Source organism: Talpa occidentalis, unplaced genomic scaffold (genome assembly GCF_014898055.3).
Source record: "Talpa occidentalis isolate TD23 unplaced genomic scaffold, MPIMG_talOcc4v2.1 talOcc4.12, whole genome shotgun sequence".
NCBI classification, from domain to species: Eukaryota; Metazoa; Chordata; class Mammalia; order Eulipotyphla; family Talpidae; genus Talpa; species Talpa occidentalis.
In genome coordinates this window covers 4,105,981-4,133,907 of record NW_023601212.1, presented here as the reverse complement: position 1 = coordinate 4,133,907, position 27,927 = coordinate 4,105,981, and the positions used below count along the sequence as shown (strand labels likewise).

Sequence of the window (27,927 nt, the reverse complement as noted above, 5' to 3'; positions counted from 1 at the left end):
ATGTACTTGGTCACGGGCACTGGGAATCTCCTCATCATCCTGGCCATCGTCACGGACCCCCACCTGCACACCCCCATGTACTTCTTCCTCGCCAACCTGTCCTTTGCCGACATCTGCTTCACCTCCACCACCGTCCCCAAGATGCTGCTGAACATCCAGACACAGACGAAAGCCATAACCTACGCGGGCTGTCTCAGCCAGGTGTTTTTCTACATATTCTTTGGAGGACTGGACAACTTCCTCTTGACAGCCATGGCCTACGACCGGTTTGTGGCCATCTGCCATCCCCTGCACTACATGGTCATCATGAACCCCCAGTTCTGTGGCCTCCTGCTTCTTGCATCCTGGGTGTTAAGTCTTCTGCATTCTCTGTTACACAGCTTACTGGTTTTGCGCCTGTCCTTTTGCTCACAGCTGCAAATCCCTCACTTCTTCTGTGAACTGGACCAGGTGGTCCAGCTTGCCTGTTCTGACACCTTCCTCAATGAGCTGGTGATATATTTAGCAGCGGGGATTCTGGGGATCATTCCTCTCAGTGGCATCCTTTACTCTTACTCTAAGATTGTGTCCTCTGTTTTGAAAATCTCCTCAGCGAGCGGCAGGTACAAAGCCTTCTCCACCTGCGGGTCTCACCTCTCCGTGGTCTCCCTGTTCTACGGGACGGGGCTCGGCGTGTACCTCAGCTCCGCTGCTACACACGACTCCAGGGACAGTGCAATCGCCTCAGTGATGTACACGGTGGTCACCCCCATGCTGAACCCCTTCATCTACAGTCTCAGAAACAAGGACATAAAGCAGGCCCTGGTGAGGCTCTTCAGCTGCAGAGCAACCCCAATGTGACGGGGGCCGCTTCCTCAGATTGTCTGGTCGGGAGCAGCAGGGCTCACAGTCCATGGACTAAGTCATGATCCTGTCCTCAGTTAGTCAGAGATAATCTGTGGTTTCTCTTATGTACAGAGTTTGACATCAGTGTTTTTTACATTATAAATATGTTTCTGTATTACCTTAATTATTTTTAACTGGTCTGAGTAATGGGTTCAGTATTAAGAAAAATATAATTGCTGAATTTTTCTTTCATAAAATGTTAAAACAGGAAATTGGGTACTTACAAAATAATAGAACGAAATGGAAGAAAAATATATACAACTGTATCTGGTAAAAACAGCTACATACGGATTATCTGCAGAAAAGCCGTGTCTTGTCAAAGTATCCATGAGTGTCCAGGGTTAATACTCAGCTGTCCCTACTTCTGTAACTTCCTTCCTTCCTTTCAGTGCTTTGTTGATGACCCATAATACTCCTGTTCATGTCATTTTGCTCAGGGTTTGTGTTTCATTTTTTCTTTCTTGTAGAAAAACTCTTGTCAGCATTTATCACCTGACAGTGATAAACTCCACTGGCTTCTCTGCCTGGGGAAGCTTTCATTAACATTCACACTGGAATAATTCTGCAGGGTAGAATATTCTTGGCAGGAAGCCTTTGTATTTAGGATTATGAACACATCCTTCCTCTCTTTTCCTGGAGAGTGACTGGGGAAAAATCTGAGGAAAGCCTACTTTGGAGATCTTTGCAACTTCTCTTATTTTCAGGCATCCTGTATTTTTTTTCTTTTTTTTCTGATTTTTTATAATTTAACCATGGGGTGTCATGTTGTAGGTCATTTCACTTTGAAATGGGGGTGTTATCACGACTTCCTGGATATTCGTGCTTATTTCATTCTCTGGGTTTGGATAATTCTCAGCTATGATTTTTTTTTGAAAAGCATCCCTCCTTCCTTCACCTTTACCTTCTGGATTATCCACTATCCTTATGTTTCCACTTCTAATTGCATCTGACATTGTTTGTAGTGTTTCCTTATTTTTCCTGTGTCCTTGTCTCATTTATCTCTGTTTTCCTAATTGGGTGATTTATACTTTTGGATCCTCTATTTCTGAAGTTATTCTGTATGCCAGTTTAATTCTATATAAAACTTTCTTTATATTTGTGGTCATTTACATTGGGAGACTCTTTTACGTCCATCTCTTTGGTGAAGATGCTGTGGTTCTTTATCTTCTCTCTAAGGTCTCGCTGCTGCCCGTCTGCCCTGAGTCACCTCCCATAACTCACGGGTGTATTTAATGTTGTTGCTCCACGTTTCTGAGACTCCTCTGCTTCTCTCTCCTGTATTTATGAGCCAGAACTTCTGTTCTGCTACTTTTTTCCCTTCCTGTGCACAGCTGTTCCTTGGTTTCTAAGCATTGATGTCACCTCATTTCCAGGTTTACAGCTGAGGTGCTGGGGGTCAGTTTGATTGTTTCTCTTCTAGTTCACCTTGGCGTGAGGTGGGCAGTGGGGAGTCTGGGACTTAAGATTTGTCTCAGTTTGTTGAGACGTGAACTCTGTCACCTCCACCTCCTCCCCTCTCTCTCCACAGAAGCTCCAATTGGTCTTCAGTTGTCCTCACCTCCCTCCCGACCTCCATCTGGTACCTCCTGCCATGGATTGAGTCTCCTGGAGACTGGAGCTGGGTCTAGTCCACAGGGTCCCATCTCTGGACTCAGCTGGCCTGGATATGAAGGAGGCACCTACATGGGCTGTGTGCCCATTGCACAGCTGTGGCCACAGGCAATGACCACACCACAGCCACCAGCCCTGCTGTTCACTGAGGCACCGGGTTGCAAATGCTAAGTTCCCTATGTTCCAATTGTCTCACTTCTGGTTACTTATATGGAAAATACACTGAAAAAAACACTAATTGAAAGAGGTCTGTGCCAGCTACGTTCACTGCAGTGGTACTTACAATAGCCAAGAGGTAGAAACAATCCATGTTTCTATCTACTATCCACTATCAACTATCAACAAACAGACCACATGATGTGGTATTTGTAGAGAATGTAATACTATTTATATTAAAAAGATAAAATTATACCATTTGCAAAACAGAATTATCCTGACTGAAATAAGCCAACCACAGAAAGTCAAATACCATATGATTTCACTCCTATGTGATAAAGAAAATAAACTGATCAATTCAATAAAATGAATTATACTTTTAATTCTGTAAGAACAATTAGTGGCTAACAGCAAGATGGGGTAAGGGAGGTGGTTAAATCAGAATCTGAGGACAATGATATAATGAAAGATAAATTAAACTTTTAGTAGTGAACTAAAAGTCGCATATACATATGGTGATTAATAATCATGCATAACTGAAATTTATGTAATGTTATAGTGTAAGGTTACTTCTGTGTAATAAATTGAAAGGAAAACTCTAGGGAAATGGAAAGAATTTAATGGGAGTGTCTCCTTTAATAAATAGCTTTGTATTAAAATTAACTTAACGTTTCAAAGTGAATAATGATGTTATTTTGCGGTACAAAATAAAATGTAAAATTACTGAATTAGAATAGCCATACAAAATTAGGCACACATACTGCATGGGTCCTTTATACATAATACACAAAAGATTGCACAAGCTTCAACTGCTGTCTTATATTTAAAAAAGATGGCCCTAAGTCTGTAGTAAAATTAACAGAGTATGTGAAAGGCCTGTATAAAGAAAACTATAAGATGCTGTTAAAAGAAATAGAAAAAGACATAAAGAAATGGAAAGTTATTCTTGCTCATGGACTGGAAGAATCAATGTGGTCACAATGAACACCCTACACAAAGCACTAACACAGAGTCAATGCAACAAATGAAATTTATCAATGGCACACTTTAAGAAATAAAACATACATTACAGAAATTCATATGGATCCACCAAAGACCCGGAAAACAAAGCAACTGACAAAGAAGGGAAAAAATGTCATTATCACAATACCAGAAGTCAAACTATACAATAAAGCTATAATAAGTAAAACAATACTGGATAGTTAAAATGATCTGGGAACAATAACAGACACAGAGACCAATGGGACAGAATCAAGACCCAGAACAAACCAGACACATAGGAACAGTTACTCTGCAAATTAGGAGCCAAGAACATACACCGGAGCAAAGCGCCTCTTCAGGAAATGGTATTGGGAACACTGGGCACAATGCAAAAGAATGAAACTAGATGACTCTATCTGCAAACACACAAAAATCAATTCAAATGAATAAAAGTTTTGGGCCTCCCTGGTGGTACAAGAGGTTAAGCACCGCACTATGAAGCAATCCACAGCCTCTGCAGCATGAGTTCAATCCCCGGCCAGCCAGGGAGCTACCCTCATGGCGTGGCAGACCTCTCCTGTCTCGCCCGCTGCTCCCCTCAGCAGTGTATTTCAGTCAGTCTTCCTATTCTGTTCCCTGTTCTGTCTCTGGTGAATCCCTTTAACCCCCGCATCTCTGGCCTGTACCCCAGCTCTTGTATGCATAAATAAATAAATATTAAAGAAAAAAAAACAAATGAATAAAAGTTTTGATGTAAGGCCCAATCCCATAAAACATAGAATAAAACTTGGGCAAAACACTGTACAATATAAATTTCAGATGAGTTTGTGGAATCATCTCCAGCAGCAAGGGAAACAAAGCAGAACATCAATAACTGGGACTATATCGACCAAAACGCTCTGTGCAGTACAAGAAACAGCACTACAACACTAAGACAGCCGACTACAGGGAGGACATATTTGCACAGCATAATTGTGACAATTAAAGACATACAAAGAACCTGGGCTGTTGATGTCCATCCTCTCCTATTCCACACCCACAGAGATATGCCAAGTTCAAGTGAGGTACGCAGCTGGTGAGGAGACATCTGGTGGATGGAGAGAGGCTACTGATGCAAGCCCAGTGTGCCATCAGTGACAGATGTAAAACGTTATTTCCAAAAATGTGCCTAACTTGAAGAAATCTGGTACAGGGTATGAGAACATCCCTACTGTGTTTTGTGGCAACACAGTAGACATTAAGGACAGGAAAGTTAAGGAAAATCGATTGTCTCCAAAAGAACTTTCAGTACTGAGATGTGTCCTTCAAAAGTAACTACAAGCGCTTCCTCAGGCTGCAAGAAAAGCAACGGGAGACCCTCACTTGGAGTTCGTTGTCATGGAGTTCATTGTCATGCCTGCTCCTGCCTCACTGGGGCTGTCACAGACCTGCTCTGGCAGTGACTTATGGGCAGATTCAGAGGTTGCTGAGATAACTGTGGCTGGGGATGAGGACGGTGCCCTGAGAGGATGGTGACGCCTGTGACAGGGGAGGACTTTTGTTGGAGCTGCCCCTCCAGTGGTGCAGGGTGTTAGCACTTTCTGTGCTGCTAAGCAGGACACGCGCCTAATCTTTGGGAGGCGGAGGAGGTGCACGGGCTTCAGAGTGAGTTGGCAGTTACAAAAATCTTTACTCTTTGGCCCTGCATATTTAGCTGATTAGGAACACAGTCGTTTCCTTCTGGAGATTCAAACATAAGCTGCTGTAGTCACATCACAATAAAAACAAAAAAGAAATTCCTATTTTTTTTTTTTTAAAGATTTATTTATTTATTTATTTATACAAGCACCGGGTACAGTCAGCGTGCAGGAGGGTGAGAGTATTCACCAGAGCCAAAGCAGGGAACAGAACAGGCTGACTGACGAAGTACACTGCTGCGGGGAGCAGCGGGCGGCAGGAGAGGTCTGGGCGCCATGTGGGACCCTTGCCGGTGGCCGGGGATCGAACCAGCGCTGCAAAGGCTGCGGGCAGCTTCGCAACCCAGCTCTCAACTGCTGCACCACCAGGGAGGCCCTTCATTTGCTTTTGCAAAAGTGCCATGAAAACAAGGAGTGTGGTGGCTAAGGTTTTATATAGAGGAACTCGGTTCTCTGCTTTATGAGAGAGGAATAGCACTGTTGGACATATTGAGGCGGGGGTGGTGTGGGGTTGTCTGTGCTTATACCACATTTGTGCCTTAATGATCCAGGACAAGTCAAGACGGGCTCCTCAGGCACAGACATACTGAAAACTTGAACACAGAGTGAGAATAGGGTGCTGGGTGGTTACAGCTCTGGGAGATGAGGGAATTCATGAAAAAGGAAACAACAGCTGATTCACTTGACATCTAATCTAGTCTCTCTGGATCAGAGAATCATTAAGAAACTTTCCTTTGTCCAGTCCAGTGTCCACAGGGAAATCATGAGCTCAGAGCTTGGGGCAGGAGAGTGAGGTGTGGCTAATGAGACCGCGTGGAGGGCGGTAAATACCCTGTCTCCCTCGGTCCCTCAGACTGTCCAACCCGGGACCGGAGAGGACATGATTCCTGTCTGTGGAGCCCGACCTCTGCCCAGGGACCAGCCCTTGGCGCCCTCCTGAGATCCTGTCTGTGACACAGCCCAGATCCATCCTCAAGCGTCCAGGAGGGTCTCAGATGCTACATGGAGAAGCCCCCCTCACAGCCCCCACCCAGGTGAGTCTCAGAGCCCAGCAGGCACTTGGGACAGATCCAGGGAAAATGCAAACTGAGAAGTTCTGCCTCAGGTCACAGAGATCAAACCAGGCCCAGGCACAAGAGGTTCCTTTGTTCCCTTGCTTGACTCGTCAATTTATAATTAATTTACTTAATTTGTGTCTCAAAACTGTCCACTGCTCTCAACAATACAAAGAGGGGCAGGGAGAAGAAGGGCTAGAGTCAAAATAAGGGGTGGGGTGCAATTGTACGGGGAATATAACCAAAATGAAAATGCATACATTGTGCAAAGATGAAAAATGATGTAAGAATTATATAAAATAAAATATTAAAAAAACATACAGAGATGGTGCTGACAATGAAGAGACAGGAAGGAAAATCTGTTAGGATGAGACTGAAGGGGGAGTGGGAGGCTTAACGTGGTTCCAGCAAAGTTAGGACCCAGCCAAGTAGGTTTGACATTAAGGCAGCAGGAAAATAGAGCATTAAATGCTATGGGGTCGGTACTGAAGTGAGGGGCTCATTTTTAGGAGGGGGTGTGTGAGCAGGTGAGCTGTATTAGAAAGATCCAGAGCAGCTGAGGAGACAACAGTGTGTATTGTTCCCTCACAGTAGGTGCTCACAGAAGTCATCCTTTTTCTTGAATGTAGTTGTGGGATATTAAGGAGCCTTACTCTGCAACCACTCTATTCCCAGCAAATCTGCATAGTTTTCCTTGTTAGAATTTTGCTTTTTCAATTATAAATTGTGCTCATTCCTACAATTTATTTACTTAGGGCCTGCATTTTTATTCTGGTTTGTGATTCAAATATTCAAACAGAATTGGAGTTTTTCAAAATAAGTGTTTTGCACTTAATTCTCCCACATATACACAGGCTTGTGGGAAAAACGCTTAAAAGCTTTCCATTTTTGGGCCTCCCCGGTGGCGCAGCGGTTGAGCGCTGGGTTGCGAAGCTGCCCGCAGCCTCTGCAGCGCCGGTTCAATCCCCGGCTGCTCCCCGGCCACCAGAGGAGGGTCCCGCATGGCGCGCAGAACTCTCCTGCCGCCCGCTGCTCCCCTCAGCAGTGTACTTCGGTCCTTCTGCCTGCTCTGCTCCCCGCTCTGGCTCTGGTGAATTCTCTCACCCTCCCGCGCTTCTGACTGTACCCAGTGCTTGTATAAATAAAAAAAAAAAAAATAATAAATAGATCTTTAAAAAAAAAAAAAAAAAACTTCATAAAAAAAAAAAAGCTTTCCATTTTTGTGTGGGCCTCAGTCGATCTATGTGTCCCACTATGTATTGAAACATCGGCTGTTTCTTGCATTCTTTTTTTTTTTTTATAGAGGCATGTTTTTATTTATTTGTTTGTTTGTTTGTTTTGTTTATACATGCACTGGGTACAGTCAGAAGCGCGGGAGGGCGAGAGAATTCACCAGAGCCAGAGCGGGGAGCAGAGCAGGCAGAAGGACCGAAGCACACTGCTGAGGGGAGCAGCGGGCGGCAGGAGAGGTCTGCGCGCCATGTGGGACCCTCTTCCGGTGGCCGGGGAGCAGCCGGGGATCGAACCGGCGCCGCAGAGGCCGCGGGCAGCTTCGCAACCCAGCGCTGAACCGCTGCGCCCCCGGGGAGGCCCTGTTTCTTGCATTATTAGTGGTAATAATATATCACACACACTGTGTTCATGTCACATCTGCTTTTCCTCATTACTATGCCTCCTTACTTTTGTGATTTGATATGATGTATTTTCATTGAGATTTAATTGGCATGAAACATGTTGATTTGTGAAAGTTGAAGAAAAACATGTTGATTTCATATATTTATATATTGTAATATGATGACCATTGGAGCACTAGCTGACACTTCCAACCATACACACAACTAATATTTATTTTTGTCACAAAATTATTAAGAAATAATCTCCTGATAACTTTGAATGTTGTAAGAAAATACTGTGGACTCTGTCACAATGTAGTAGATTCCAGAACCTTATTCACCCACCAGTTTCAAGTTTGTGTCCTGAAACAGCCTCTTCCAAATTCCCCACCCTGGTCCATGGAAGCTATTTAAGTCTGTTTTAGGAGCACACATGGAAGTCATGTCCAGTGTTTGTAGTTCTCTGACTTGTGTCACGTGGCACAACGTTCTTAGGTGCTCGGGTTGTCACAAGGGCAGGGTGTCCTTCCTTCTGTTGACTGGATACTATTTGATATTTTACTACATAGAATGTGAATTACAACAACACAATATCCTGTGCGTGTATTACATATGTTTTATATAATCCATGTATATTCACTGGGTCAGTGAAGAGCAATTGTGTACATGTATTGTGAACACATATTTTATATCTGTATGTTTGCCCCTTATTTTCTTAATGTGTCCACTGAGCACGGGGGAGTCTAACTTTGCTATTTTGAGCACCTCTGTTCTCTTACCCAACCTGGCTGAAGCGGTGTATGAGCCACCGACAGCACCCCAGGGCTCTCTGCGCCCCACGCCCACTGCTGACCTTTGGTCATCTCCCTGGAGCTCTGTCAGCAACTGTGAGGTGAGGCTCCTGGTTCGGATTTGCATCTCCCTGGTGAGTGATCCTGAGCACCCCCTCATGTGCTTGCTGCCCATCCAGGTGTCTCCTCTGGAAAACACATACTTAGGCGCTCTCTGGTATTTGCATAGGCAATGACTTCCTTGTGACATGAAAAATCAGGAAGCCACACATGGTGCTACATGAACTGAAAAGCTTCTGCATACAAGAGAGACAAAGGGACAATGGGCAGCCAATTTGTTCCTAAAAACAGCCCCCACCTTCCATCTCCTGGATCGCAGTCTTCTGTATTCAAATGACAAATGATGTTTTCCTCAAGCATATTGGAATCCATTTTTGTTTATCTAGAGAGAAATGATAGCTTTGGATCTGCATTTTTCAGTGCTTTGGAATAAGTGTCATATCCTGTTTTTCATTTTCAACTCTGCCATGTTACGTTTTAGAGAACCAGTGGATGTGACTAAGTTCTTGTTATATCTTTTCTTCACAAAGTCTTAGATTTGTGCTCCGTTGTGCTTAATGCATTCATGCTGATCCCACTACATTTAACCAGGCTTTATTTTTTTTGCTGTTCCATTTATTTTATGAACTAAAATTCCTTGACATAGTTTGTATATTAATATCACAAAAGTGGACAAACTAGCTGGTTCCCAGCTCATGTGGATGCTACGTTATGACAGAGAGGGTTGAGCACAAGCAAATAGCGCATGTGGGATATGATGGTCTCAGGAATAAACAACACGGAGGAAAGGGACAGACTGTTGGGGCATGAGCAGGATTTTATGGAATATTGTCTGGGGAGGACACTGCTTGTTGGATGAGGAGCAAAACAAGGACCAGTTTATCTGTGTCAAAGAGAGATCAAAACCTAAAGCCCAAGGAAAGCAAATGAAGTGATTCCACAGAAACAAAAAACCAGAGGAGGGACAATCTCACTCACTCTGTATCATGTGCAGTGTGTGGTCACATAAGGGGGAACAGGTACAAAACCAACACTCAGATCAGGAGCCCACTGTCAACCCCACCACAGGTGAGGGGAGTGACAGCAGGTCCGTCGGCCTGGGGGCCCTGGTGTCCAAGGAACTGTTCTCCAACCAGCCTGGCTCTTCAGTTGGGGCCTCACTCACATGGTCTCTCCCTCATTAGCAAGAACTGACCTTTCAAATACTTCTCTCCTGTATGCGATGACGCCAGATTTTTCTTACTGTGGCCTAAAGTCAGACCTGCCTTTACTCTGTGATGTAGCCTACCTACCCGCACATACATACAAAAACGACACACACACAAACACACGTACACATTTACACACGTACACACAACTGATGGAAGAGAACTGTAAATCACTGTCCTGATGTGTTCAGACAATGCGCTCAGACATTTTCCTATGGCCTTTACTTGTTCTATTCTACTTCATTCATGTAAACCCAGTCTCACCCCCTAATGGATGTATCTCAGGATATGAAAATTCCTCTTGGGTGTTCTCCACAACTATTTTAGCATTTCCCTGTCTGTCTTTCTCAACTTGTCCTTATTTTTTGACATGTGGGTGAGCTCCCTGGCTGGGGATCGAATTCAGGCTGTCCTGATGGTAGCACTGAGTCTGGACCTCTAGGCCACCAGGGAGGCCCTAGGACTGGATTTTTCAGAGTCAGTCCCACTGCTTTTTCTCCATGATTCCAACAATACTTGGATAATTGGTCAAATGTATTTAAAGAAAATCACAGAATATATTAAAAGAAAATTTTGACTTGGAAAAATGTTTGCATTATAGGTAAGAATGGGTACTTCTTTGCAGCATCAAGAGAAGTTGGGTCATGACAGCCTTGAAATTTTCAGGTAAAAGGCACTAGGTCTATAATATCAAATTCATTAACTGAACATATTTAAAATAAAATCACCCCATTTAAACTCTTTCCTTGACTGCTCTGCTGTGGTGAAGTTGACATCACTTCTGTCTCCATCCCGCAGGCTCACCAGCGACCTGGCGCCAGGAAACCAAACCCATGCCACAGCGTTCACCCTCCTGGGGCTCTCAGAAGAGGCCTCGCTGCAGCCCCTCCTCTTCGGGGCATTCTTGGCCATGTACTTGGTCACGGTCACTGGGAATCTCCTCATCATCCTGGCCAGCGTCACGGACCCCCACCTGCACACCCCCATGTACTTCTTCCTCGCCAACCTGTCCTTTGCCGACATCTGCTTCACCTCCACCACCGTCCCCAAGATGCTGCTGAACATCCAGATGCAGAACAAAGCCATAACCTACGCGGGCTGCCTCAGCCAGGTGTTTTTCTACTTACTCTTTGGAGGACTGGACACCTTCCTCCTGACAGCCATGGCCTATGACCGGTTTGTGGCCATCTGCCATCCCCTGCACTACATGGCCATCATGAACCCGCACTTCTGTGGCCTCCTGCTTCTTGCATCCTGGGTGTTAAGTCTTCTGCATTCTCTGTTACACAGCTTACTGGTTTTGCGACTGTCCTTTTGCTCACAGCTGCAAATCCCTCACTTCTTCTGTGAATTGAACCAGGTGATCCAGCTGGCCTGTTCTGACACCTTCCTCAATGAGCTGGTGATGTATTTAGCAGCGGGGATTCTAGGGGCCATTCCTCTCAGTGGCATCCTTTACTCTTACTCTAAAATTGTGTCCTCTGTTTTGAAAATCTCCTCAGCGAGCGGCAGGTACAAAGCCTTCTCCACCTGCGGGTCTCACCTCTCCATGGTCTCCCTGTTCTACGGGACCGCATTTGGTGTGTACCTCAGCTCTGCTGCTACCCACAACTCCAGGGACAGTGCAACAGCCTCGGTGATGTACACGGTGGTCACCCCCATGCTGAACCCCTTCATCTACAGTCTCAGAAACAAGGACATAAAGCAGGCCCTGGGGAGGCTCTTCAGCTGCAGAGCAACCCCAACGTGACGGGGGCCGCTTCCTCAGATTGTCTGGTCGGGAGCAGCAGGGCTCACAGTCCATGGACTAAGTCATGATCCTGTCATCACTTAGTCAGAGATAATCTGTGGTTTGTCTTAGGCACAGAGTTTGACATCACTCTTTTATACATTATTAAATTGTTTTCTGTATTTCCTTAATCATTTTAACTGTTCTGTATACCTGGTTCCATATTAAGAGAAGCATGGTGTGCCTGAATTTTTCTTTAATAAAATGTTTCCAACAAGAAATTGGGCATTTACAAAATAATAAAAAGAAATGAAGGAAAAAATATGTACAACCGTGTCAGGTAAAAGCAAACAATTACAGTATATTTGCAGAAGAATCTGGTCAAAACAAAGTATCCATTAGTGTCATCCCTGACTCTGTCCTTTACTTCCTTCAGTTGGGTTATTTGTTGCTGACCCAAAATACTCCAGAACTCTTGTTCAGCTTCTATGGTCAGACATGCAGACCTGACAGTGAGAAACTCCATTGACTTCTCTGCCTGGGGAAGCTTTTATTCATATTCATATTTGAATAATTCTGCAGGGTGGAGTGTTCTTGGCTGGAAGTCCTTGTATTTAGGACTATGAGCACTTCCTTCCTCTCCTGTCCTGCAGAGTGACTGGGGAAAAATCTGAGGAAAACCTAATTTAGATGCATTTGCAATTCTCTCTTTTTTCAGGTCTTCTATAAATTCTTCTCCTTTTTCTGACTTTTTATAATTCAACAGTGGGGTGTCAGGGTGAAGGTCATTTTCACTTTGAAATCCAGGTGTTATCCCCACTTTCTGGACATTCATGCTTATTTCATTCTTTAGGTTTGGAAAATTCTCAGCAATGATTTTTTTGAAGAGTGTCCCTCCTCCCTTCTCCTTCATCTTCTGGGTTATCGACTATCCCGATGTTTCCACTTCCAGTTGAGTCTAACATTTTTTGTAGTGTTTCCTTATTTTCCCGTGTCTGTCTTATTTCTCTCTGTTTTCCTAATTATGTGATTTATACATTTGGATCCTCAAGCCCTGAAGTTATTTTGTTTGCCATTTTAGCTCTACCTAAAACACTTTCTGTATTTGTGGTCATTTGCATTCAGAGACTCTTTTGTGTTCTCTTAATCTTGTCCATCTCTTTCGTGAAGACTCTCTGGTTCTTTATCTTCTTTCTCAGGTCTCGCAGCGGCCTGTCTGCCCTGAGTCACCTCCCATAACTCACGGGTGTATTTAATGTTGTTGCTCCACGTCGCTGAGACTCCTCTGCTTCTCTCCCCTGTATATGAGCCAGAACTTCTGTTCTGATCCTTTTTTTCCTTCTTCTGCTCGGATGTTCCTTGATTTCTAAGTATTTATGTCACCTCATTGCCAGGTTTATAGTGGGTCAGAGTTGACTGCTTCTCTTCTAGTTTACCTTGGCGTGAGGTGGGCAGTGGGGAGTCTGGGACTTAAGTATTATCTCAGTTTGTTGAGAAGTGAGCTCTGTCACCTCCACCTCCTCCCCCTCCCTCCACAGAAGCTCCAATTGGTCTTCAACTGTCCTCACCTCCCTCCCCACCTCCTTCAGGTTGTTCCTGCCACTGATTGAGTCTCCTAGTGATGGAGCTGGGTCTAGTCCATAGGGTCCCATCTCTGGACTCAGCTGGCCTGGATACGAAGGCGGCACCTGATGGGCCGCGTGCCCATTGCACCGCTGTGGCCACAGGCAATGACCACCACAGCCACCTGCCCTGCTGTCCACTGAGGGACCCGGGTTGCTAATGCTGCAAGTCTGCTTGATACTTTGCAAAGAAGTGCTGTGTTCTCTGTCCCACCGTCCTTTCTCTGCTTTGGGATCCATTACGAAGCCGTCTGGTCACTGGTCACTGAGCTCACAGGGTCCCAGACCAGAAGCAGAAACACTTATTTACGTAATGTTGGTGGAATGTAAACTTGTGCATCTATTATGGATAGCAATATGTAATATACTTAAAAATTTAAGACTATAAATTCCCTATGATCCAATTGTCTCACTTCTGAGTATTTAGCTGGAAAATACACACAAAAACCACACATTACAGAGGTGTGTGCCACCCACATTCACGGCAGTGGTTTCACAACAGCCAAGAGGTAGAAACAATCCAAGTGATCGACAAATGGAAAAAAAGATGTGGTAGATGTGTATCATGGAATACTATTTACATGGTAAAAAGATGAAATTGTGCCATTTGCACAAGAGAATTATCCTTACTGATATAAGCCAAACACACAAAGTTAAATGTCATATCATACGTGATAAAGAAAACAAATAAACAGATCATGTCAATAAAACAAACTATACTTTTGGACTATATAAGAACATTTAGTGGCTAACAGAAAGATGGGCAAAGGGAGGTGATTAATCAGAAACAGAGGGCAATGCTATAATGAAAGACAAAGTTAAACTCTTGGCAGTGAACTTAATGTCACATATACACATGATGACTAATAATCATGCATACCTGAAATTTATATGACGTTATAATGCAAGGTTACTTCAGTTCAATAAATAAAAGCTAAATTCAAAGGAAACGGAAAGAATGTAATGGGAGAGTCTCCTTTAATAAATAGTTTTGTATTAAAATGAACTTATATTTCAAAGTGTATAATGATTTTTTGCATTATAAAATTAAATGTAAAATTAAGGAATTACAGGACTCATAAGAAATTAGGCACACATACTGCATGGGTCTCTTTATACATAATGCACAAAACATTATGCAGGCTTCAACTGCTGCCTTACATTATTTTTAAAAAAGATGCCCTAAGTCTGTTTTCTGGTGTCTAATAGTGTGGATATAATAAAGGAATATTCAGATGGATGTTTAGAGAAATAAATACCTGGAAATAATGTTTATTATTTTAGGATGAGTTCCACTTATGCCCATATTTTAGGGTTTTCAGCATACATGGTTGTTGGATCTAATTGAGGCAATAAACCAGTTCAGTTAAAGTGGCAGGAAATAAACATAAACAAAACCAGCTCCTCCCTGTAAAAGAACAATGAGTAAGAAAGGGAAAAAAATTAAGAAAATGATCCCATTTACAATCACACCAAAATAAATAAAAGTTAAAAATGCAGTTAGGAAACTTGAGAAAGGATGTGAACGGCCTGTGTGAAGAATACTGTTAAGACTCTATTAAAAGAAATAGAAAAAGACACAAGGAAATGGAAAGTTATTCTTGCTCATAGACTGGAAGAATCAAGGTGGCCACAATGAACATCCTCCACAAAGCGCTACACAGAGTCAACGCAACACACGAAATTATCAACAGCACCTTCATGGAATAAAACATACATTACTGACATTCATATGGAACCACAAAGACCCTGGATAGCAAAGCAACTCTGACAAAAAGGGGAAAAATTATGACAATACCAGACTTCAAACTACACTATAAAGCTATAGTAATTAAAACAATACTGGATCATGAAAATGGTCTGGTAACAATAACAGACACAGAGATCAAAGGGATAGAAGGAAGATCCCAGAAATTACCCAGACTTATAGGAATAGTTAAATCTACACATTAGGAGCCAAGAACAGATACTGGAGCAAGGAGCCTCATCAGTAAATGGTACTGGGAAAACTGCACACACATGCAAAAGAATGAAACTAGATGACTCCATCTCAAATCACACAAAAATCAATTCAAAATCAATAAAAGGGGCCTCCCAGGTGGCGCGAGGTTAAGCACCACACTGTGAAGCTGTCCACAGCCTGTCAACACAAGTTTGATCCCCCAGCTGGCCAGGGAGCTACCCACATGGCCCGGCAGACCTCTCCTGTCTCCCCGCTGCTCCCCTCAGCAGTGCAGTTCAGTCAGTCTGCCTGTTCTGTTCCCCACTCTGTCTCTGGTAAATCCTCTCACCCTCCCGCATGTCTGACCTATACCCCAGCTCTTGTATGCATAAATAAATGAATCTTTAAAAAAACAAAATGAATAAAAGACTTTGATGTAAGACCCAAAATGATAACACGTATAGAAGAAAACGTGGGTGAAACACTCTTCAAAATAAATTTCAGATGTGTTTGTGGAATCATCCCCAGCAGCAAGGGAAACAAAGGAGAACACGAATAACTGGGACTGTATCAACAAAAATGCTCTGTGCAGCACAAGAACACAGCACTAGAGCACAAGGACGGCCCACTAAAGGGAGGACATATTTGCACAGCGTTATTCTGACAATTAAAGATACACAAAGAACCTGGGTGTTGAGGTCCATCCTCTCCTGTTCCCTACCACAGAGTCGTGCCAAGTTCAACGTGAGGTACACAGCTGGTTAGGACACATCTGGTAGATGGAGAGAGGCTACTGGTGCAAGCCCAGTGAGCCATTAGACTCTCTGATGTAACATTGAATTATTTCCCAGAACCTGCCTAACGCGCATAGAGACCTAGTCCAGGGTGTGAAAACATCCCTATTGTGTTGTGTGGGAACAAAATGGACATCAGGATAGGAAAATTAAGGACACTGAGGACAAGAAAGTTAAGGAAACTCTAGTCTTCCAAAGAAGATTTTCAGTACTGAGAGGAGTCCATCAAAAGTAACTACAAGTCCTTCCTCTGGCTGCTAGAAGAGCAATGGGTGACCCTCACTTAGAGTTCGTTGTGGCGCCTGCTCCTGCCTCCTCGGGGCTCTCTCGGACCCTGCTTTGGCACTGAAGTCTGGGCACGATTCAGAGATTGTTCAGTCAACTGCTGCTCGGATGACGTGGTGACCTGTGAGGATGGGACGCCCGGTGTCAGGAGTGGACTGTTGTGGGCAGCACCTCACGCTGGCAGCAGTGAGGCGTGTTAGCAGCTCCCTGTGCTGCTAAGCAGGACACGTGCTTAGTCTCGGGGGTCAGAGGAGGCGCACGGGCTTCAGAGTGAGTGAGACAGTTGCCAAAATCTTCACTCTTGGGACCTACACATTTATCTGGTTAGGATCACAGGCGTTTCCTTCTGGAGTTTCAAACATAAGGCTGCTGCAGTCACATCAGAGTAAAAACAAAAAAGAAATTCCTATTTGCTTTTGCAAAAGTACCATGACAACAAGGAGTGTGGTTGCTGTAGTTTTATACAGAGGACTCGGTTCTCAGCTTTACGAGAGAGGAACAGCACTACTGGACATATGATGGGGGTCTGTGCCCCCAACACATTTGTGCCTTCATGATCCAGGGCACCGAGTCAAGTTGGGATCCTCAGCACAGATTTTTAAATTTTTTTTATTTTATCTATTTTTTACATCATTTTTCCTTTTTTGCACAATGTTTGCATTTTCATCTTGATTATAGTCCCCATGCAATTCCCAGCACATTTTGAAAACTTGAACACGGAATTAGAACAGGGTGCTGGGTGGTTATAACATGAAGGATGGGGAGTAATAAAACTGGATGCACTTGACATCTAATCTAGTCTCTTGAGATCAGAGAATCATTAACAAATTTTCCTTTTGCCAAATCCAGTGTCCACAGGGAACTCATGAGCTCAGAGCTTGGAGCAGGAGAGTGAGGTGTGGCTAATGAGACCGCGTGGAGGGCGGTAAATACCCTGTCTCCCTCGGTCCCTCAGACTGTCCAACCCGGGACCGGAGAGGACATGATTCCTGTCTGTGGAGCCCGACCTCTGCCCAGGGACCAGCCCTTGGCGCCCTCCTGAGATCCTGTCTGTGACACAGCCCAGATCCATCCTCAAGCGTCCAGGAGGGACTCAGACGCTCCATGGAGAAGCCCCCCTCACAGCCCCCACCCAGGTGAGTCTCAGAGCCCAGCAGGCACTTGGGACAGATCCAGGGAAAATGCAAACTGAGAGGTTCTGCCTCAGGTCACAGAGATCAAACCAGGCCCAGGCACAAGAGGTTCCCTTGTTCTCTTGCTTGACTGACTCATCAATTTTTAATTAATTTACTTAATTTTTGATTAATACTGTCCACTGCACTCAACAACACAGAGATGGTGCTGACAGTGAAGCAGCAGTGAAGCAGTGAGCTTTTATCTGGTTTTCTTTCAAATATTGAAATAGAATGAGAGTTTTTCACAATAAATACTTGGCAGTTAATTCTCCCACATATGTAGAAATTATTGTACAAAATGTTTGAAAGCTTTCAATTTGTGTGTGGGCCTCAGTCGATCCTTTGTGTCCCACTATGTTAAACACAGGCTGTTCTTGCAGTCTGAGTAGTACTAAGCTCTCATACACATTGTGCTCATGCCACATCTGTGTTTCCTCATTACTGTGTCTCTTCACATTTGTGATGTGATCTGTTGTATTTTCATTGATATTAGTTGACATGAAACAGTGTGAAAGTTGGAGATAAACATGTTGATTGGATATATTAATCTACTGCAATATGATGACCACTGCAGCACTAGCTGACACCTCCTCAATACACACAATTAGTATTTATTTTTGTGACAAAACGATGAAGAAATAATCTCTTCACAACTGGGAAGGTTGCAGGAAAGCACTGCTGCTGTCACATGCAGTAGATGTGCAGAACCTTGTTCATTCACCAGCTTCCAATGTGTGTCCTGAAACAACTTTTTACAACTGTCCCACCCCGGGTCCCTGTCACCAATTCAAGTCTGTTCCAGGACCGCACCCAGAAGTGATAGCAGTATCTGTAGTTCCTCGACTTCTATCACGGAGCAGAATGGTCTTGGGTGCCTGTGTGGTGCCTTCTTTCTCTTTACTGGATATCATGTGATATTTCACTATGTAGAATGTGTATTATAACAACCCATATCCTGTGTGTGTGTTACTCATTACATGTTTTACATAATCCATGTATATTCATTTGGACAGTAAGAGCAATCGTATACACATATAATACAGTGCATATATTTTTTATATCTACATATGTACACACTATGTCTTTTATTTGTCCATGATGGACTTACAGGTTAATTCTGTATTTTGCTCAATAAGCAAGGGGGTGCAGACAGCTTTTCAATGTCCTGTGTTCATTGCCTTTGTACATGTATGAACACATCACAGGGGAGTCTAACTGTGCTATTTTGAGCACCTCTGTTGTCTTACCCAACCTGGCTGAAGCGGTGTATGAGCCCCTGACAGCACCCCAGGGCTCTCTGCACCCCACTCCCACTGCTGACCTTTGCTCATCTCCCTGGAGTTCTGTCAGCAGGTGTGAGGTGACAGCCTCTGGTTCGGATTTGCATTTCCCTGGTGAGTGATCCTGAGCACCCCCTCATGTGCTTGCTGCCCATCCAGGTGTCTCCTCTGGAAAACACATATTTAGGCGCTCTCTGGTATGTGCATAGGCAATGACTTCCTTGTGACATGAAAAGCAGGAAGCCACACGTGGTGCTACATACACTGAAAAGCTTCTGCATACAAGAGAGACAAAGGGATGATGGGCAGCCAATTTGTTCCTAAAAACAGCCCCCACCCTCCCATCTCCTGGATCACATTCTTCTGTATTCAAAGGACAATCTCGATCTATTCCTCAAGCCTATGGAATCCATTGTTGTTTCTCTAGGGAGAAATGAGAGCTTTGGATCTGCAGTTTCCACTGCTTTGGAAAGAGTGTCATTTCCTCTTTTCATATTCAAGTCTTTGCCAATTTACTTTTTATAGAACCAGTGGATGTGATTCAGTTCTTGTTATGACTATTCTTCCAAAGTCTTAGATTCTGCTCCATTGTGCTTAATGCATTCATGTTGACCACGGTGTACGTATCCAGGCTTTATTTTTCCCACTATTCCATTTATTGTATGGATTACAATTCCTTGACATAGTTTCTATATGATGAAGTCACAAAAGTGAGCAAACTAGCTGCAGTCCCTGCTCATGTGGATGTTATGTTGTGACAGAGAGGGTTGAGCACAAGGAAATAGCGCATGTGGGATATGATGGTCTCAGGAATAAACAACACGGAGGAAAGGGACAGACTGTTGGGGCACGAGCAGGATTTTATGGAATATTCTCCGGGGAGGACACTGCTTGTTGGACAAGGAGCAAAACAAGGACCAGTTTATCTGTGTCAAAGAGAGATCAAAACCTAAAGCCCAAGGAAAGCAAATGAAGTGATTCCACAAAAATGAAAAACCAGACGAGGGACCAGCTCACTCACTCTGCATCAAGTCACAGCGTGTGGTCACATAGTGGGAACAGGTGCAAAACCAACACTCAGATCAGGATCCCACTGTCAACCCCACTATAAGCCTATGCGGGATGTCTCAGCCAGGTGTTTTTCTCCTTATCCTTTGCAGCAGTGGACACCTTCCTCCTGACAGCCATGGCCTACGACCGGTTTGTGGCCATCTGTCATCCCCTGCACTATATGGTCATCATGAACCCCCAATTCTGTGGCCTCCTGCTTCTTGCATCCTGGGTATTAACTCTTCTGCATGCTCTATCACACAGCTTAATGGTTTTGCGACTGTCCTTTTGCTCACAGGTGCAAATCCCTCAATTCTTCTGTGACCTGGACCAGGTGATCCAGCTTGCCTGTTCTGACACCTTCCTCAATGAGCTGGTGATATATTTAGCAGCGGGGGTTGTGGGGATGATTCCTCTCAGTGGCGTCCTTTACTCTTACTCTAAGATTGTGTCCTCTGTTTTGAAAATCTCCTCAGCGAGCGGCAGGTACAAAGCCTTCTCCACCTGCGGGTCTCACCTCTCCGTGGTCTCCCTGTTCTACGGGACGGCGCTCGGCGTGTACCTCAGCTCCGCCGCTACCCATGACTCCAGGGACAGTGCAATCGCCTCGGTGATGTACACGGTGGTCACCCCCACGCTGAACCCCTTCATCTACAGTCTCAGAAACAAGGACATAAAGCAGGCCCTGGTGAGGCTCTTCAGCTGCAGAGCAACCCCAACGTGACGGGGGCCGCTTCCTCAGATTGTCTGTTCGGGAGCAGCAGGGCTCACAGTCCATGGACTATGTCATGATCCTGTCCTCAGTTAGTCAGAGATAATCTGTGCTTTGTCTTATGTACACAGTTTAACGTGAGTTTTTTCATGTATTATAAATATTTTTTTTCTGCATTTCCTAAATAATTTTTTAAAAATATTTATTTATTTATTTATACAAGCACTGAGTACAGTCAGAATCGTGGAGGGCTGAGAATTCACCAGAGACAGAGTGGGGAACAGAACAGGCAGAATGACTGAAATACACTGCTGAGGGGAGCAGCGGGCGGCAGGAGAGGTCTCCGCGCCAGTGGGACCCTCGCTGGCAGCCAGGGATCGAACCGGTGCTCCAGAGGCTGCGGGTAGCTTTGCAGCCCAGTACTCAACCGCTGAGCCACCAGGGGAGGCCCATTCTAAATTATTTTGAACTGGTATGAATGCTGGGAAGTGTTAAAAAACATAATCTGTGTGTCTTTTCTTTAGTGAAATGTTTAAAACAGGAAATTGGGTACTTACAAAATAATAGAAAGATGGAGGAAAACATATACAACTCGATCAGGAGAAAATAAGCAATTTATGGATTATCTGCAGAATAATCTCATGATATCACAGTAACCATGGGTGTCCAGGGCTAATATTCACTGTCCCTTACTCTCTCCTTTACTTCCTTCCTTTCAATGCTTTATTGTTGACCCATAATATTCCTGTTCATGTCATTTTGCTCAGGGTTTGTGTCATTTTTTCTTTCTAGTACATGAACTCAGGTCAGTTTTTATGGTGAGGCAGGCAGACCTGAGGGTGACAAACTCATTGGCTTCTCTGTCTGGGAAGCCTTTATTCACATTCAAATTGAATAATTTTGCAGCAGAGAGTGTTCTTGGCGGGAAGTCTTTGTTTTAGGATGATGAGCACTTCCTTCTGTTAGGGAGCACTATATGGAATTAGCTTTAGGACATCCTTTTCCCCCTAACACTTCCTCTCCTTTCCTGGAGGGTGACTGGGGAAAATCAGAGGAAAGCCTAACTTGGACACTTTGCAAATCCTCTTTCATTCAGTCCTACTTTACATCTTCTCTTTTTTTCTGATTTTTTTTATGATTTAACACTGGCGTGTCATGGTGTAGGTCATTTTCACTTTGAAAGTTGAGTGTTCAACTCAAGTTGAAAGTTGAGTTCCTGAACATTTGTGCTTATTTCACTCTCAGTTTGGAAAATTCTTAGCTGTGGTTTTTTGAAAAGCATCACTCCTCTCTTCTCTGTTCACCTTCCGGATTATCCACGTCTATGGGTCTGACGTTTTTTGTAGCGTTTCCTTATTTTTCCTGTGTCTGAGTCTCATTTCTCTCTGTTTTCCTAATTGGGTCGTGTATATACTGGGATCCTCCATTTCTGAAGTTATTTTATTGGCCCATTTTATTATATTTAACACACTTCCCATACTTGTGGTCATTCACATTCAGACAGTCTTTTCTGTTCTCTTCATCTTGTCCAGCTCTTTGGTGAAGACTCTCTGGTTCTTTTATCTTCGTTCAAAGGTCCTGCAGATGCCTCTCCGCATCTGAGTTGTTTTCCCATAACTCAGGGGTGTATTTACTGTTGTTGCTCCACGTCACTGACACTCCTCTGCTTCTCTCTCCTGTATTAATGAACCAGAACTTCTGTTCTGCTCCTTTTTTTCCCTCTTGTGCTCAGGTGTTCCTTGATCTAAGTAATTATGTCACCTCGTTTCCAGGTTTGCAGCTGGGGGGCTGTGGTGAGATTGTTCCTCTTCTAGTTTTCCTTGGCTTCTGGTGGTTGCAGTGGGGAGTCTGGGGCTGAAGTGTTGTCTGAGTTTGTTGAGAAGTGAACTCTGTCACCTCCAACTCCTCCCCTCTCTCTCACAGCAAGGTCCATTTGGTCTTCAGTTGTCCTCACCTCCCTCCCCACCACTGTCTGGTACTTCCTGCCACAGGCTGAGTCTCCTGGTGACTGGAGCAGGGTGTAGTCCACAGGGTTTAAGCTGTGGAATCAGCTGACCCTGATATGCAGGAGGCAACTATGTGGCCTTGTGCCCACTGCACACATGTAGAAACAGGTAATGACCACCACAGGCACCAGCCCTGCTGTCCACTGAGGGACCCGGGTTGCAAATGCTGCAAGTCTGCTTGATACATTGCAAAGAAGTGCTGTGTTCTCTGTCCCACTGTCCTTTCTCTACTCTGGGATCCATTATGAAGCCATCTGGGCTCTGTCTGAAAACTCTGATTTATTAACTCTGGTAGAAGGTGGAGATTTCCTTTCCTGGACTGGTCACTGAGCTCACAGGGTCCCAGGGCAGAAAAGGAAACACTTATATAGTGTTGATGGAATGTAAGCTTGTGCATCTGTTATGGAAAGCTGTAAGGAAATTCCTCAAACATTGAAGAATATAAGTGTCCTGTTATGCAAATGTCTTACTTCTGAGTATTTAGCTGGAAAATACACACAAAATGCACTCATTCCAAGAGGTGTTTTCCATCCATGTTCACTGCAATGGTATTTACAATAGCCAAGAGGCAGAAAAAACCCAAGTGTTCAATGATTGACAAATGTCCAGAAAGATGTGGTATATGTAGATAGCGGAATACTATTTATATTTCCAAGAACAAAAGGATAACAACAGAATGATCCTTTCTGAAACAAGCCAAACAGAGAAAGTCAAATACTATGTGATTTCACTCTTATGTAATAAAGAAAACAAATAAACAGATCATGTCATTAAACAAAATATGCTTTTGGACTATATAAGAACAATTAGTGGCTAACACAAAGATGGGAGGAGGGACGTGGTTTATCAGAAACGAGAATAGTGGTATAATGAAAGATAAATGTAAACTTTTAGTACTGAACTTAATGTCGCATACACATATTGTTGACTAATAATCATGCATGATTAATAATCACTGGGCCTTCCCGGTGGGGCAGCGGTTGAGCGCTGGGTTGCGAAGCTGCCCGCAGCCTCTGTGGCGCCGGTTCGATCCCCAGAGGCTCCCCGGCCACCGGTGAGGGTCCCACATAGTGCAGACCTCTCCTGCCGCCCGCTGCTCCCCTCAGCAGTGTACTTCGTCCTTCTGCCTGCTCTGCTCCCCGCTCTGGCTCTGGTGAATTCTCTCACCCTCCCGCGCTTCTGACTGTACCCAGTGCATGTATAAACAAAACAAACAAACAAACAAACAAACAAACAAATAAATAAATAAATAAAATATGCCGTTATAAAAAAAAAGTTTAAAAAAAAATAATAATCATGCATACCTGAAATATATATAACTTTATAATGTAAGGTTACTTCAGTGTAATAAATGGAAAGGTAAACTCACAGGAAATGGAAAGAATTTCATGGGAGTGTCTCCTTTAATAAATAGCTCTATATTAAAATTAACATGTTTCACGGGAGAAAACACATATAAATTGGATTATAAATGAAAGAGGAGAAATCACAACAGATGCAGGACAAATCAAGAGAATAATCAGAGATTACTATGAACAATTACATCCAAACAAACTCAACAACCTAGAAGAGATGGGCAAATTTCCAGAATGATGTAATCATCCAAAGCTGAACAAAGAAGAAATAGAACAACTGAACAGACCAATTACAAGCAGCAAAATTGAGGCAATAATGAAAGCACTCCCCAAAAACAAAACCTGGGCCCAGACAGCTTCACAAATGAATTCTACCAAATGTTCAGCAGTGAATTTGTGCCTATCCTACATACACTCTTTAAAAAAAATTGAAAAAGAAGGAATTCTACCAAATGCGTTCTACAAAGCCAACATTACACTATACCAAAACCCAACAAAGACAGCACAAAAAAAAGAAAATTACAGGCCAATCTCCCTAATGAACATTGATGCAAAAATCCTCAACAAAATCCTTGCCAACAGAATCCAACAAAGCATCAAAGGGATGGTACACCACAATCAAGTGGGATTCATCCCAAGGGCACAGGGATGGTTCAACATACGAAAATCGATCAGTGTAATCCAACATATTAACAAAAAGGAAAATAAGAACCATATGATCATATGAATAGATGCTGAGAAAGCATTCGACAAAGTCCAACATCCATTTATGATGACGGCCCTTGAAATTCTCGGGATTTAGAAGGAACATACCTTAACATGATAAAAGCCATATATGACAAACCCACCACCAATATTATTCTCAATGGCGAAAAGCTGAAGGCCTTTCCTTTAAGATCAGGAACAAGACAAGGATTTCCTCTCTCACCACTGCTCTTCCATATAATACTGGAGGTCAAGCCAGGGCAATAAGACAGGAGAAAGACATACAAGGACTCCAGATAGGGAAAGAACAAGTAAAACTATCACTATTTGCAGATGATATGATGATATACATAGAGAACCCTAAAAACTCCATAGAAAAACTACTCAAAATAATCAAACAGTTCAGTAAAGTAGCAGGATACAAAATCAACATGCAAAAATCAATAGCCTTCCTATACACAGTCAGTCTGAAGAAGAAATCAAGAAAACCATACCCTTTATAATTGAAACAAAAAAAAAAAATCAAATACTCGGGAATAAACCTAACAAAAGAGTGAAAGACCTTTACAAAGAAAATTATAAAACACTGTTAAAAAAAATTGAAGTAGACACAAAGAAATGGAAAGACATCCCCTGCTCATGTATTGGAAGAATCAACATTATTAAAATGGTCATCCTCCCTAAAGAAATATGCAGATTCAATGCTATTCCATTAAAAATCTCAATGACATACTTCAAAGAAATAAAACAAATACTGGGCCTCCGACTGGTGGCACAGGTGGTTGAGCGCCATGCTGTGAAGTTTTCTGCAGCCTCTGCAGTGCCAGTTCGATCCTGGCCAGCCAGCGAGGGTCCCACATGGTGTGGCAGAACTCTCCTGTCTTGCCTGCTGCTCCCCTCAGCAGTGTATGTCATCAGTTTACCTGTTCTGTTCCCTGCTCTGTCTCTGGTGAATCCTCTTACCCTCCGTGCATCTGGTCTGTACCCGAGTTCTTGTATAAAAAAAAAAAATTACATCTTTAAAAAAAAAAAGAAATAGAACAAATACTGATGAAATTCATATGGAACCACAAAACACTGAATAGCCATAGACCTACTGATGAAATCAAAGGAGAAAGGTGGCATCACACTTCCAAACTGCAAGCTATACTACAAAGCCATAATAATTAAACAAACTGCAAGCTATACTACAAAGCCATAATAATTAAAATAGTTTTGTATTGGAACCAAAACAGACACACAGACCAATGAACCAAATAGAGAGCCCAGAAATAAAGACACAATTATATAAACAACTAATCTTTGACAAAGAAGCAAAGGATATGCAATGGAACACAGTTTGTTCAATAAATGGTGCTGGGAAAACTGGACCTCCACATGCAAAAAAATGTAACTAGACCACTACCTCTCACAGTGCACAAAAATCAACTCAAAACGGATAAAAGAACTGGACATAACACCTGAAACTATAATAAATTAGAAGAAAATATAGGTAAAACACTACAAGATATATGTCTCAGAAACATCTTTAAAGACTCATCACCCAAAGCAGTGATAGTGAAGGCAAAGAAAAACACCTGGATTACATCAAACTGAAAAGCTTCTCTACAGCCAGACATTAACCAAAACAGAGAGACACCCCACTGATTTGGTAAAAAATCTCTGCACTCCATTCAACTGATAAGGGACTAATATCACAGAGATACACCAAGAAATGACAAGGCTCAACCAAAAACAAAATAAACAATCCAGTGGAGAAATGGAAAGAACAACTTAAAAGACATTTCTCCAAAGAGGAAATGCAAATGGCCAACAGGCATATAAAAAAATGTACAACATCCCTTATCATCAGGGAACTGCAAATCAAAACCACACTGACATACCACCTTACACCAGTGAGAATGGCACACATCAAAAAAACAAGCAACAACAAATGTTGGCGAGGATGTGGTGAAAAAGGAACTCTCCTGCACTGCTGGTGGGAGTGCACACTGGTCCAACCACTATGGAGAGCTGTGTGGAGATTTCTGGACCTACTAAACATAGAGCTTCCATAGGATCCAGCAATTCCACTCCTAGGTATTTACCCAAAGGACACAAAAACATTGATTCAAAAGACCACCTGAGCCCCTATGTTTATTGTAGCACTATTTACAATAGGTGAAACCTGGAAACAACATAAATGCCCAAAAATAGATGACTGGATCAAGAAGATGTGGTACATATACACAATGGAATATTACTCAGCCATCAAAAAACATAAACTCAGGCCATTTGCAGCAACGTGGATGGAGCTAGAAGGAATTATGCTCAGTGAAATAAGCCAGAAGGAAAAAGAAAAATACCGGATGGTTTCACTTATAACAGGAGTATAGGGGAACTAAATAAGACATCTGTGTAAAAAAAATAACAGTACAATACACATTAAAAAAAAGATTGAGTCCATTTTAACCCTTTGCACTCCGAACCATTCTGGACATTGGCCACCAGCTACTCGATGCTACTTTGCGGCGGAAACGTGCATTTACAGACCCTCGTATTATTTAGTATAATTTTGGAACCAAGTAACGTATTATAATGATATTGGACTTATATGAATTGGGTGACATCGAGGAATGTATATTTGCAAAAAAAACCAATATTTTATTGTTTATAATTTTGTACAGTATGATAAGTTTTGTAACACTCCCCAATATGCATTGCAGGCGGATTAGTGCATGTTTGACAGTAATAAGTATTTTGACGCCTGCCACCAGGTGTTTTCCTGTTAGAACACACAATGCAGTCCCGTTTTCTTTGTCCCACATTGGGAATATGTAGTTTGTTGTTTAATCTATTGTCCTCAGAAGATGTATATATCTTAATAATTTTACGATATTTTGATTTAATTTCTTGTGCCATTTCAAGATAAAACTTCAGGGAAACATGCATGTCTCAAAAAGTTACGTTGAAATAACTCAATTCCCCGTAATCACTAATAAATTGCAATGTCCCCTGAGAGGAGACATCCGAGGGATATGCTAGAATTCTGATGTCCCCTGAGAGGGGACAGCAGAGTGCAAAAGGTTAAGTAAAAAGAACATTACAAATTTTCATAAGGAACCACAAAAGACCCCATAGCGCAAAGCATATATGACATTAAAAGGAAAAAGTCATATTATAATACCAGACTTCAAACTATAGTATAAAGCTATAATGATTTTAGTAACACTCGATAATGATAATGGTACGGGACG

General features: G+C 43.0%; 3 protein-coding genes across 3 annotated transcripts; all 3 read left to right on the top strand.

Annotated features, from left to right (window-relative positions):
* Positions 1-1,295, top strand: LOC119240310 (olfactory receptor 7C1-like). Its single transcript, XM_054692927.1, has 3 exons — positions 1-349; positions 635-798; positions 1,275-1,295. Exons 1-3 carry the CDS (start codon positions 1-3, stop codon positions 1,293-1,295), a joined length of 534 nt encoding a protein of 177 aa, XP_054548902.1.
* Positions 1,296-10,643: 9,348 nt separating this feature from the next.
* Positions 10,644-11,786, top strand: LOC119240309 (olfactory receptor 7A10-like). Its single transcript, XM_054692926.1, has 2 exons — positions 10,644-10,702; positions 10,835-11,786. The coding sequence occupies exons 1-2, from the start codon at positions 10,644-10,646 to the stop codon at positions 11,784-11,786; spliced, it is 1,011 nt and encodes a 336-aa protein (XP_054548901.1).
* A 6,983-nt stretch (positions 11,787-18,769) lies between these two features.
* On the top strand, positions 18,770-20,604 carry LOC129145436 (olfactory receptor 1571-like; the record flags this gene model as incomplete). Its single annotated transcript, XM_054692925.1, has 2 exons — positions 18,770-18,977; positions 19,976-20,604. Coding segments are annotated over exons 1-2 (837 nt in total), but the record flags the coding sequence as incomplete, so codon positions are not given.
* Between the last annotated feature and the right edge of the window lie 7,323 nt (positions 20,605-27,927).

Coding starts and splice junctions, on each gene's coding strand:
- LOC119240310 (XM_054692927.1), top strand. CDS start 1: ATGTACTTGGTCACGGGCACTGGGAATCTCCTCATCATCCTGGCCATC. Junction 350..634: donor CCTGCTTCTTGCATCCTGGG/TGTTAAGTCTTC, acceptor GCGGGTCTCACC/TCTCCGTGGTCTCCCTGTTC. Junction 799..1,274: donor GAAACAAGGACATAAAGCAG/GCCCTGGTGAGG, acceptor CCTTCCTTTCAG/TGCTTTGTTGATGACCCATA.
- LOC119240309 (XM_054692926.1), top strand. CDS start 10,644: ATGGGTACTTCTTTGCAGCATCAAGAGAAGTTGGGTCATGACAGCCTT. Junction 10,703..10,834: donor GACAGCCTTGAAATTTTCAG/GTAAAAGGCACT, acceptor TCCATCCCGCAG/GCTCACCAGCGACCTGGCGC.